Source organism: Cariama cristata, unplaced genomic scaffold, assembly GCF_000690535.1.
Source record: "Cariama cristata isolate BGI_N322 unplaced genomic scaffold, ASM69053v1 scaffold15064, whole genome shotgun sequence".
NCBI classification, from domain to species: Eukaryota; Metazoa; Chordata; class Aves; order Cariamiformes; family Cariamidae; genus Cariama; species Cariama cristata.
Window position 1 is genome coordinate 295 of NW_009613602.1, and position 13,361 is coordinate 13,655.

The window sequence follows — 13,361 nt, forward strand, 5'->3', positions numbered from 1 at the left end:
CCAAGTTCATTAGTATTTCAGAAACAGAAACAATCTCCTCAGTGCCAAGTCCAGAGTGGGTAAACTTCAGGGCCCTGGGATTCCTCCATGTAAACACGAACTACATGCTCACAGTGTGACTGTGAGGAAAAAAACCAAACTTGTTTCTAGTTTTCCTGTTGCAGTCAGCTGCAAACCTGCACTACTTATACCCAGACTGGTACCTAAGAGGGACGGGAGCTCCGCAGAAAGAAGGGGCACAGAGGACAGGAAAGTGAAGAGCAATGTGATTTGTCAGGCAAGAAACAGAGCTGGGTGGCAGTGGATAAGTCTTGCTCCGGAATCTGCCTCAGCCGGCTATTTCAATGCTGCCTGTCTCTGTTTCCTTCCCTGCAGAACAGCTGAAGAGCCTCTTGATGTACATGAGGACCTCTTTGTAGCAAGTGTCCTTCCCAAGTTTGAAACGTATAACCACCCTCCTTTATGAGCACCAGGGCTTCAGAATAAAGCTTCAACACACTGATAAAAGGCAGAGTCCAATTACAACAAAACAACTCACTAGCAGGTATTACTGCACTACCCAGCTGGCAGAGAGGCTACAGAGCTCTCTTCTCAGGGGCTCTTTGTAGGATGATGACAGCATATCTCAGCAGGCATGAATAAACACAACAACCCACCTGCTTTCTTGGAGCTTCAGGTCATTCTGCAGGATGGTGAGGTCTGTTTGGAAGTTGTTAATGTGCAGAGCCAATGCAATGACATACGCTGTGATTTTAGCCTTCATTGACGCAGAGATCAAATTCTGGACACTGTATGGTAAGAGGGAGAAAACATGAGATGTGGACTGTCAGTGAACCCAAAACACAACCCCCAAGAGGTGCAGACAGAACTGCAGCCCCAGTTAGACATGACTGACTTTTCCTAGACACCAAAGAAGAGCTCAAAGCAACACAGACTTTTGATCACAAGGGCCTAACAGGCTTTGTCTTCCTCACGTGCCCGTTTCTGTTCAGAAGTGCAGGTCACTCAGGTTGTTTATTGCTATGCAGCCTTGACAAAACCACCAACTAATTACAATTCAGTCTCTTTAGCATGCTGGTCCCTTGCAAGATGAAAGCAAAGGGAAGCTGTTGTGAGGGCACTCAGTGTAATTTCTAACAGCACCTCAAATACACAATACAAAGCAGATCCCTGCCTGGCAATCCTCTGAGAGTATTTGACTGCTTGTCACTGGTTTGAGCCTTCAGACAAAAGCTGACCCATTTGGACTCAAATTCTCTGCCCCTGTCAGATTAACAGTGGCAGAGCAGCTGTGCAATAGCTGAACATCAGCATTACGCCCTTTCTATGCAGAGAGGCTGCGGGCTCCACAAGTGTGGGGAAGGGACTCTGGCAAGAGGATGCTATTCACTCTTGCCTGTATTTTGGGGCTTCCACTCGACAGGATTGCTGAAAATGTTTATCCAGATTTATAACCGCTTCGTTGTAAGTGACATCCATCTGAAGTCTGCAGCCAAGGGCCATCTGGCTAAAAGCAGCTTCCAACAGCTGCCCAAAGCCCTCCCTGCAGTGAGACAGCGCTCAGCACCACATAAGGGGCTCCGACACTGCTGGAAAGCAGGACCTTGTGGGAGCTTCCCAGCCTCTGCTCCAGTGGTGGCTTCTCCTTGCTGACCTCCACGGCAGGACCAGACTGTACCTTACTATATCAAACTTTGTCACTGCTGGTGGGGCAATGCCTGGGCAAAGCTTAGGCAGAACTCTTTGGGCTGTATCCATAGGGTGCAATGGCGTGGCTCTCAGTCCAGGGCGAGTTAACCAGTGCAAATCTTTACACAGTTTTGTCTGTGTAGGTTTCAATGGAGAATCCAAGTCAGTCAAGCCATGCCTAGGCTCATGTAAAAGCAGCCCTGTCACACTAATTAAACTATGTAAGTGTAAAAAAAGCACCGTTATTTAGCCACTGCACTACCTCTGTCCTGACCCACTCTGGGATGGTGGAAGAACTGATGCATCCACCTGTCAGTTAGCTTGGTTCACAGTGAAAACATACATGTGGACAGCTGCCTGTTCAGCTGCACAGTCAAGAGTCAGCTGCAAAGCAACGACCCATTCTGCCATCCTGCATCCAGAAATGGCCAGGCAGATGACTGGGCACCACACTTGGTCACGCTAGCTAAACCCACAGGTGTAGGCTGGCTTTTGCACACATGACCCTGCTTTCCCCAGGCACGTTTTAGACCTGCACTGTCTAAAATGGACTATTACCAGCCACAACCCAATGATCTACAGGGTTGGGATTGAAGCAAGAGAAGCTACTGCTCTCTTCCATTTTGGTAGGAGGTTTCCTGATAAAGTGCCTATGGCCCTTCAGGGTGAACTCTGCTGTATCTCCGCCTCAAGAAGACCAAAGCAAACATAGTTCCTTACCTGCCATTGTTGTAGGTCAGCGAAGTGAAATTCTTCATGAGTTTCCTGCTAATAACGTGTGGGCATTCAGGACCCATTGGATCTAGGACAGAAAGAGGTTTTGCAGTGGAATGAAAAACATACACTAGTACTGCCCACCTCCAGCCATCATAATAGCATGCATTACCATGACAGTTATTGCCTCTTCCCAGGAACACAGAGAATCTAAAAGGAACCTGGGCATTTGATTTCTAGGTGTCATCGTTTTTCAGGTCTGAAAGAGGCTCCTAACAGCTCTTCTTTACAAATGGGATCTCCCACTTCAATACTACACAATGCATTCATGTGTGCCTAGGCATATATTTCTTTTAATAGATTCCTGCCTTTCAATAGATGGTCCTGTCACAAAATATTATTAAAATTGAAACCACACTAACAAATTCCTACTAGCACGAGACTAGTCATTTCCACATCTTCCTAGACTAAGTCCTACGGGGTGAATCCTGTGCCTCCAGCAATGCGGGAGGATACCTACAGCCAGGTTTGCCATTTCCTCCTCTATCATCCCACTGCCATTGAAAATGCTAACAACGACATTTTCATCACTGACAAAGAGACTCAGATACACAAGTTCTATGGAAGATGGCAAGTCTTGAAAATCTCAACCAAAATATGTTGTACAATGCTTTTGAGAACAGCAGTTCCTGCCATTTTAAAAGCAAGATCCTGAATACAACACAGGTATGATCACTGTGATCCACACATTGAGCTAATAAGCAAAGGACAATGAAGATATTCTCAGAAGTACAAAAAGAGATAATAAAGGATGTATTGCGTACTGTACTTGCACCTGGAATATGGAGGCTGGATGAAGGAAAGAGCCAATAGTTTCCAGCCTCTTGGCTTAGGACTGAAGTGTGAAAATATAAAACACATTCATAAGTACAGAACTACCAATAAACTAGAAAGAATCCCAAAATTTCCAATCTAAGCTACCCTGTCTCCTACCAAAAGGATCTCACAGTGCCACCCTCATGCACTGCAGTTATAAAGGGATTGAAAACTGTTAGGCATACATCTCCCAGCAGACACAGATCTACAACCCTCAATAACATGGAGATCCTCAATCTCAGCACGAAACAGGCTGAAAGCAACTGCTGCAGTTGTTTCATCACACAGTTCATTCTTGGCAGCTTTACTGTTTCCTACTGCAGTAATTATAGAACAAGTCTCAGCAGGTAGCTTGAAAGTGGAGGAGCAAAACACTCTTACGCTTCTTCTTGATCACTTTCAGGTAGCTGAACTTAATAAGGGTGTCCAGGAACCAGAGGCATCGGGCTTTGTGATCTCTGCTCTTCTCATCGGCAGGCAGGAACTTCAACTCCTCTAAGACATAGGAGCAATGGCTGAAGGAGAGAGAGGGGGAGCATGAGGCTAAAAGAACTAGGAACCAGTTCACACCATGGGGAGGACAGGACACACCTGTAACTTCAATGCTCAGCTGTTTGAGAAGAGTTCCCTGGACACCTATAAAGGATAGCCCAGGAGGCTACTTTATGAGCACACTTTCCTGTCAATGCCCACCACGTTCAGCCAGCCCCTTTCAGTGTGCAGCTACTAAGAAGGTTCCTGCACTGCAGAAACCGAAAGATCTCAATGTGGCACACAGACACACTTCTACGTTGGCACAGGCAGACAGCAAGCACAGGGAGCAAGGGGCACTTTGTGCTTTTCCTGCTCACTTCAGCCCCTGAGCACAAGGGCTGTACAGCTCTAAGTGTACATCCATGTCAGCTTGCCAAGAGACAGTAAGCTCCATAGCAAGCCAGTACTTGGCTGGGACAGTGCCCAGGCACTAACTTATCATGCTCAGCACAGTTCTGTGGTCCATCTTATAGGTACCTGCCTTCAGACCCTTCTTTGGATTTCTCCACTCTCTTCCTCTGCAATCAGTCCCCTAAAGGGCAGCAGCCATGCTGCCATGCACAAAACCTCCTCACCTGTATATAACTATACCCCACATTTCCCAAGGTAGGTGTTGCTCAGCCATGCTTGGATCAAGTGTCTTCCCTCTGCACTGAAAAGATCAGCCTGGGTACAGTGGAGCTGGCAGCAGTAGTCATCCTGCCCCACAGAAAAAACTACAGTTTCACAGGGCCCGCCTCAACTATTACAAAGCTGTTTGCAGCAGCATTACCTTTTATCTTCTGTTTTCTTGGTAATTTCTTCCGGAGTGATGTTAACAAAGATTGCTGCTGGAACCTGCAATGCTTCATACTCTGCTGGGGACAGAACTGGAAGGATTTTAAAGAAAAGAAACAAGTATGCCTTTGCTCTCCCTTCTAGTCTGAACAGCCCACAGTGAGAAAAGCTCTATCCACTCTCATGTTAGGAGGTGTGGAGCACAGAAGGAGGGAAGGAAATTATAAATATTCAAGAGGTAACCATAAGACTTGCAAGCTGGCCAATAACAAAGGCCTCTAAAGGCTTGTGGCTTGACCACAAGTCACTTTTCCCACATGGGTGACCTCATTACTATTCTCAGTTGAACTGCTGGCAACAGGGAGGCACAACATCCTGCTCTCTGCAGGACAGAGGCAAGGTATGCGACTTGCAGGTCCAGACACCTCAACACAGCCATGTCCTTGCTTTCAGCTTTTGGCTTGTGAGGGGAGAAGGCTTGGCTCATTCACATGCCCAGCAGCATTCACTCCCACGTGCCAGACCACCGACATTGAGGCCTACAGGTGTGGGAAACCACTCTGCCATAGAAAAAGATACTGTCCTCAAACTTGTAAACATTTTCTGGTTTGTCAGCATCTTCATTACACGGCGGGAGGAAGATGGAGATGTTCTGTACATCATCTTGGGCCACATCCTGGATCAAAGCTTTGGAGGGAAGCAGGAAAGAAGACAGTATTTGAACCATGCAAACAAAACACAGAGAACATGACCACAACCCCAATCCTTCCTTTAAACACAAGCCTACTCAATGGTGGTTCTTAGGTCTACATCAGTTTAGTCACAGTTGGAGTTTTAAAGTTTAAAACTCTAGTTCAGTTTATCTCACCTGGAATAGTAGTAAGGAAAAGGCTATGGCTCTTCCCTGTTTTGTTTCGTTATTGCCACACGTAGGTGCTGACTGTACAGAAAGCATTCCAGTAAGCACAGAAAGGCTGAGAGCTTCTGATATGCCTGCCAGGTATTCAGCATGCTGGGTTTTAGACTGATGTCATCACTTCTACCAAGAACTTTCTGCTCCTTAAAATTTAGAAAAGCCACCTCAGACTAGAAAAAAATCTAGGAAAGAAGAGCACCAAGACAAACTGGCTATGGCTGCTACACCTCTTGCCTGCAGGGTGGGCAGAACATGGTTTTGGCACCCTGGGTTCCACTGGACATCCATTTGGCATAAAGGGGCTCTGAGAGCAGTGTCAATATCCAACCTGGAACAGAAGGGATGAAAGCTGACGTGTTCTATAGTCAACTGACATCTCTCCCATTCACAGTCAATGAAACTCAGAATCCCAGAAGTACTGCTGGAAAGGAGATCTGGGGGTTTCCTATCCAACCTCCTGCTCAGAGTAGGACTGTCTACAGCACTAGAACAGGACAGCCCTGGCTTTGCCCTGCCAAAGCTTGGAAATCCCCAAGGATGGTGACTCCGCACCTCTCTGTGACCTGTCCCAGGGCTGCACAACCCTCCAAGGCAAGAAGGTTCCACCAGTCTCCCACGTGGACCTCCCAAGGCCCAGGGACCACTGCAACTTGTGCTGTGGACCCTTGTTGTACTGCCTGGCACTGCTGAGAAGGGTTTGGCTCTGACTGCCCTCAGGTAGCTGTGGGCTGCTGTTAGATCCTCCTTGGCCTCCTCTTTGCCAGACTAACCAAGCCCAGCTCCCTCTGCCTCTCCTTGTCAGCTGTGTGCTCCAGGCCCCTGCCTGTTCTTCTTGTCCTGCCATGGTTCCTCTGTCATTTTGATCATGGCCAGGGCGCAGGGGGGTGGCACAGGCTGGATGACATAATACAGATGCAGCCTCACCAGCACTCAGTAGCAGGGTTATGAACTCTCCTTGAAACAAGCCCACAGTCTGACGCTTTGGAGACTGAACATTTTCCGTAGTAGTGACAATAACCAAGGCCATGGCAGACTCCTTTTTGCTGCAGACTCCTCCACAGCAGAAGCCTAAATCCATCAGCCTGGCTCACAACAGCACTGGGGATGGCACTTGATGGGGTTGTGACCTGGTTTAGAGCACAGACCATTTTCCATAGACATGTCACTGTGAAGCCAGGGTATACTTCACCTTAATGAAGGTTCAGCATCTCACTTTAGACAAGGTGAAAATAGTGCCTTTATCCCAGCAAACTGATATCCAGGGATCCTCAGAAGAGCTCCGAACAATGGGCAAGGACAGACACTGATGCCACAGGGACCTTTCCTCATTCAGGTAACTCCCATGCTAAGTCTAGCAGGATCAGAAGGAAGCAGTTCCTTTTCCACCAGAAAGATCTGTGAATTCCTCCACATACACCCTTCTCAGTTGTTAGACCAACTGCTTCCTTGGTCACTCAAAGAAAACCCCTTTCTTCTTCCCACCATACTTGGCAAGGAATAGGCAGAAAAAGGCACTTCTGACTGCTTTCATTAAACGCCAAGACAATAGTCTTACCTGTTACTCCCTTTGCATCTATAATGTTTGCTGCTGCTTTTGTCACAGCTGTATTCAGAATGTCATTGCCCACTGCATTCATTCGCCGAGAATTCAGAGCTCGCTTCTGCTTGCTGGTACCAAAGGCCTCAATGCACAAATCCATCTGTGCAAGAGAGACGCAAAGTAAAGCACACTGCTGAACTGAAGACACTTTGCACCTAAGAGGAAAACTCAGCTAACCACTACTTGCTCCACATTCACATTCTCTAAGAAAACTTCAAACATTTCACTGTGCACAGTCCAACCACGCAACAAGCACTGATCTCCAAGGGGGCAGGACGTAACTGGGACTGTAATCAAGCCTAAAATAATTATGAAAAAAATGCTAAGTTAGGTACTAATAATCCGCTGTCTTATAGACCCCCAAGGCACAGAGACTGCCGAACCTGCACAGGTTTACCCTGCAGTAAACCAAATATCACAGTCTCAGACAAGTATCATCTGCTACTGTTAGCTGGATAATCACAGTAGATCATGATATGGGGTTTCAACTTTACCTTCTCCCTGTAGGATTTATTCTGATAATCCTTCGTGTCATCAGGTATTAAGTTATCTGTAAGAGAACAAAAGTTAGTGTGCTTGGCTTGCAGCAGCCAGGACAGCACACGTATTTGGCACCCCTTTAGTTCTAATCCGTTACTGAAAGACCTGGCACACCACTTCAACATCTCTTCTCTAGGACTTCGTCAATTAAAGAACATGTTGAGTATGAGCATATGTACCTAGAACAAAAAAGGAAAGGCAGGCCAATTTTTGCTACAAAGCCTACAAGTGTTAACGCATGGATTGCAACAATACCCAGATCCGGCTGCAGAGGGAAAAAAATAAGCTCCCAAGAGATCGAATTCTTTGGGTTATCCTCCTGGGTTCAGTAACCAAAAGCAGTTTTGCTGAAAAAAAAGCTGGTTTTCTTTTTCTGTGATCCAGTCCCTTGACCTGACAATTTCTAGGCTTCCCTCAGCAGACCATACTTAGACAAGGCTGCACTTATTCTGAACAGTGACCACTCTGTCACTGACTCCAGCACTTCCACCCTCCCACCCATAACGCTCTCTGCTTAACCTCCACCTTAAACTTCATCTTGCTTCCTTCTCCCTCTGTTTTTCACATCATGCAGTGCCTCAGGAGCCTAATGTATCCTCCTTCCTCCATGCTGAGGGAATAAGGCAGAAACAAGGAGGAGCAAGCAGCCAGGGAGACAACAGAGAGCACTGCTGTCAGCAACCAGGCAGTCAATAGCTGAATGCATACATAGGTCTAGCATGCTCTGGCTCTGGTGCTGGGGTTGAAGAGAGTATCTTCCTACCTGACAGCAAGGGCTGCATGTTGAATATTTCAGCATTATAGACTTCCATTTGCCCAGAGTCCTTGTTTAACACACCAACAAAATACCTGGGAAGAACAGAGGCAAGTGATCAGTGAGAGACAGTCCAGTGGAAGTGATGTTTTCAACTATATGGTGCAGCTATGTGTATTCCCTACCCTCTCCCAATTCTTCTGCCTTGCAAATACAAGCTTTCCAAGCACATCCAGCAAGTTGCAATAAAATCAGTTACCTCCAAGGCATGCACATATATGTATGTATACACACACGTGTGTGTGGACATATATATTAAAAAATATAAAGATTTGTTGCTCTATGTAAAAGTCTTAAGACAACTAAATTAGCTCCAAAATGCACAGATGAAGTCGAGGTGCTGGAGTGCTAGCTGCTATTCTCTTTTGTCTTTTTGATGGGCCAGGATCTTTGGTTTCTCGGTGCTTCTATGCAGCTTCCTGTGTTTTTTTAAAACTTGGGTTCCCTGTGGCTGGTTCTCTGGTTAGTACAAGTCACTTTAAGTCCCCAGAGCTTCTCAGAAATGTGACTTTGCTTTCTCTAAATCAGGTTAATTTCTCTCAGGTAAATTCCTTTTCATCGCATATTTCAGAGGGGCAGGTCCAAATGTTTTGACATCATGAAATGTCTCATGACACACGAGGAATAGGCTGTATGTCATCCTTAGCTGAAGCTGATCAGGGTATCAACCGCACCAGTTTCTTATCCAGCCAGAAGAGTTCATTCCATGTGATCCCTTCTAACTAGTGTCTGAACTTGGTCTGCTCCATAACACATCTTCCTAACACTTAGGACACACGTTCTGAAGACAAAACCCACTTGCAGAACAGGCTGCCTGCCACAGTAGAAGCAACACTCACTATGCAACTGCTCTCAGAGGAGCTGCCCAAGTACAGTGGGAATCACAGCACGTCACTGGCCAGAAAGGATGTCTGGGCAGTTCCTGCTGTCCCAGGAACCCCAGAAGTCTGGCAGACTCATTGACTTTCCACTCAGAATACACTGTGCTGTTTGCTCAGAGGTGGTTTCTGCTCCCTGTTTTACCCACACTAGCCGCTGCGACTGCACAGTTTTTAGGCTGCCAGCTGCTAAGAGCTATGGGAATGGATCCACTAGAGGAAATCCTCATGCAGGCGGCTGAAGCAGATGTGGGAGGAAAGGGACAGAAGGATGGGGTGGTAAAACCTGAAAGAAAAGCAAGAAATTACTTAATTGATTCTTGCCTGCATCTCTGGAAATCCTGTGGCATGTGCATACCTAATTCAAAACTAATACTTGAAGCTGAACACACATCAGCAGTTAGCCTGCCTTGTTAGTTTCCATAGCTCAGGATCTCCAGAGGTGCAGGCAAGAACCACTTAAGCCACTAAAACCATTTCTTAGTCAGTGTTCAGAGATAAGAGCGCTAAATCTGCCTAGAATTAATACTGCATTGATACCTGTATCATACATATTCATTAAACTAAATTTTATCTCTCCAAACTCAAGAAGAAAAAGCCCCTTGCTGCTTTTTTTCATCACCTTAAACTGAAGACTATTATATCTGAAAGTCCAGCTGTCCTGGTTCCACTTCTGAGACAGAAGAACCAAGAAAAACATTGGCATGTTTTGACAGACTAGTTGCAGAGGTGAAACCAGTTCCCTTTACAGAATTATGGAGTAGACTATTTCAGTTGGAAGGGACTGACAATGTTCATCCAGCCCAACTGCCTGATCACTTCAGGGCTGACCAAAAGTTACAGCATGTTATTAAGCACATTGTCCAAACGCCTCAAACACTGACAGGCCTGGGGCATTGAACACCTCCCTAGGAAGCCTGTTCCAGGGTTTGACCACCCTCTCTGAGAAGAAATGCTTCCTAATTTCAAGCCTTATTCAGAATATAGGACCACCAGGGCTCTACATCTGAAAGGACCTCCTCTTCCTAACAGTTTTACACAACTCTGCTCTTCACCCCACCTGTACTTTAACTAGTCAGACACGATCACGTCAGTACAGTCCAACTAGGGAAGAGATGAGCTATGTAAGCAAACCATGCGGGGCAACTGAGGTGGATCTACAGAGCAGAGCACTCGGTACCAAAAGCCTGACAAGCACATTGCACGCATTTAAGTGTTTTGTAGGCTAGTAGGAGCAGTAATACATGTCAAAGGAGAAAAGAAACACCTTTGGGTATAACAAGGCAACATTATTCCACATTGCCTCTCCACCCATTTGGTGGTTCTTCTATTAGAGAACAAAAAAGATCTCACATACAGAATACTTCTTAGGAGGCCAATGGGTTCTGTCCCAATGCCACAAAGGTCACATTCTTAAAACAGGACATGTAAAGGCTGGTGATTTCACCAACGCTTCCTTTCATAGCGCATGGCACAGACAGCTTATTAGTTCACATAGCAGCATCATGCTGTGCCCTGAAGTTAAACAGTGACTAATGACTTGGGGGTTTCCTGGGCAGCAAAAGATGATCTTGCCGATTTCTTAATCTTAATTTCTTAGTTTCTAAATAACAAAGCTGTTATTCCTAGGTTTCAGCTACACCAAATCATCTCCTCACCCTTTCCTTCACAAGACCTTTTCAAATACACTCTATTTGCACGTCACATCACAACTTCCAAAGGGACAAACAATACAGCTGCCAGATGCCAGATTCTCCTGTCAAAACCCTCTTGAGCCAAATCACGGCCTCCATGGGAATTTCTGAGCCAGCTTTAAGAAAGGCTACCAGGAACTTTGTGTCTGAGCAATTCTTTTGCTTCCACCTCCACACTCCTGCCTCCATTTTGCCAGCAACCCATACCTGCATAGGGAGTTACATGTCATAACTCCACTGCCGAAGTTATTCCCCACATATGAAAGTCTTTCAGTTTCTGAGACCTGAAAAACAAAGAAAAATTACTTGAATACTCAGCTGTGAATAATCTTCTCTGCATCCACTTTATTTTCCCTTGTGCCACAAAGCTCTACGTTCCCAGGCACTGGACACTAGTCACGTGTAGGCAAACCTCAGTTTACCCATTTGGGGTACATTTTGCATCAGGTCAAAAATCTTTAAGAGATAGACAGCATTTCTTGAAGCTGAAACTACACAATACATAATTCTACCTCAGTTTTCACTGGGTCAGAAGATGAGGAAGCATTGCAAAGAAATCAGGGGATTTATAATTAAAATTCAGAGTTTATCAGTGTAGCAAACTTGGATGTTACCACCGTTAAAATGCCTCGCTGTGTTGACCACCGTACTTTGATCCAGAAGCAAGTTTGTGAAAGAAACTGGGTTTACTCAAAGTTACTAGTGAATAGAGATCAGGCCCCTCTGTCAGTCAATATAAGATACTATTTCCAGTGGTTTAAGATCCTTAACACAGTTGCTCAAAGCTTCTCTAAGCTTCCAGCCAGGAGAAACCTTACAGCCAGGACAAACCTTACTTAGCCTGGGTCAAAGGCAGACACTGGACAGAGCCACCACTACAAGTAAGGGAAACTCAGTTTACAATGCCGTTTTTAATAAGCCATTTAAAGCTCTAGTACTGCCAAGCGACTGCAACTCACTGACTGAAAAAAAAAGAGCTAGCACTATCAGGAATGGCTCAACAAGCTAAACGTATCTTAAAATGTTTGTGTTTCTACTGTACTGTAGTATACTTCCCCCAAGGATTTTGGCTGAAAAGTCATTTATTCCTCGAGTGAATCATGTGTGTAAGCAGCTGTAAAACTTAACAATTGCAGCAGAAAGCATGTTCTCATTTTAACCTTTGTCCTCTCCTCACTGAAAGAAATAGAAATCTCCTTATAATGTAATTTAACAAAAACAACTTTGGTAAAGAATTCACTGTGTTCACTGTGCAAACGTAACACAACAGATTTTGTGATTAAATGTTAAGAAATAGCTTTTTATTTTCAACCATTATTTCCCTTCAGGTTATTAACACAAATCACAAACACACAACTTCAGTAAATCAACTTTTGCCTGAGAATACACAGCCATATATCAACCAAATTTTTTCAAATAAGCATGTATTCAGTTCTGATGGAAAGGTTACGAACTCTCACACTTCACTCTCAATACCGTTAACCAAAATGTAGCACATTGCATTATTTAGGTTCCTTTCCATTCCAGGAGTCAATTGGGAACGCCAAGCCGGAGAGGGCACGGTCTGATCCTGACACGCTCCGCAGAGCTCTGACACCCGGCAGGGCTGCAGGACCTGCACTGGCTCCTCCGGGGTCCAAGGACACCTCCTGGGTCTGCAGAAGTGCGAGTGGCCTCGGTGAGGGTCCTGGCTCCCCAGCACAGAGCACTCTACAAGGCAAAGGAACGGCTCTCCCCCTGCCTGCCCATCTGCACGGCTTCCCTGATCGCCAAGCAATTACCTGCTCTGCCACCCCCCATCACTCCCACCTCCATTGTGGCAGCAGCCCACGTAAGAACCAGAACTTCCTCTGAAATCATAGACACTTCGTGAAATTTGGAAAACAGTTCTCTCTCTCACGTAACCTGGGCCTGAACTCTGTATTTTTAAAAGTCTGCTACGAAGCAAAGCTCCACGCAGATTTTCTGAGCCTTGCTCACTGTATGGTCATGCGAGCTGCTGGGGCAGGGCAGCAGGCAGGAGTCTGGAGAGGAACAGCAGCCTCCCTGAAACGGGACCACAGGGACTGTGTGTCTGACCGAGGTGTCTAGTTCCTACTTGCAGGACCCACAAGGGCAAAAATTACGACCACAGCCATAAGGGTAAAAAAGGGTGAAAACCCTTCTCTACCTGCCGAGGTAGGAATTACTCCTGCGTTCTCGGCACAGGTCTGGGTGCCCTCATTTCTTAACAGGCCCCGCAGCGCCACGGCCTCCCAGCACGCCGTCCCCCGCGGCTGCCCACGCTACAGCCGGGCAGCCCTCGTTACACGGCGAGCACGGCGCGGAC

At 46.1% G+C, this 13,361-nt stretch overlaps 1 protein-coding gene across 1 annotated transcript; it reads right to left on the minus strand.

Annotated features, from left to right (window-relative positions):
* Positions 1 to 656: 656 nt before the first annotated feature.
* On the minus strand, positions 657 to 11,316 carry POLR1E (polymerase (RNA) I polypeptide E, 53kDa; the record flags this gene model as incomplete). The annotated part of the gene is made up of 9 exons (XM_009699093.1): positions 657 to 788; positions 2,410 to 2,491; positions 3,661 to 3,794; positions 4,586 to 4,682; positions 5,170 to 5,277; positions 7,062 to 7,206; positions 7,601 to 7,656; positions 8,410 to 8,495; positions 11,240 to 11,316. Coding segments are annotated over 9 exons (917 nt in total), but the record flags the coding sequence as incomplete, so codon positions are not given.
* Positions 11,317 to 13,361: the final 2,045 nt, after the last annotated feature.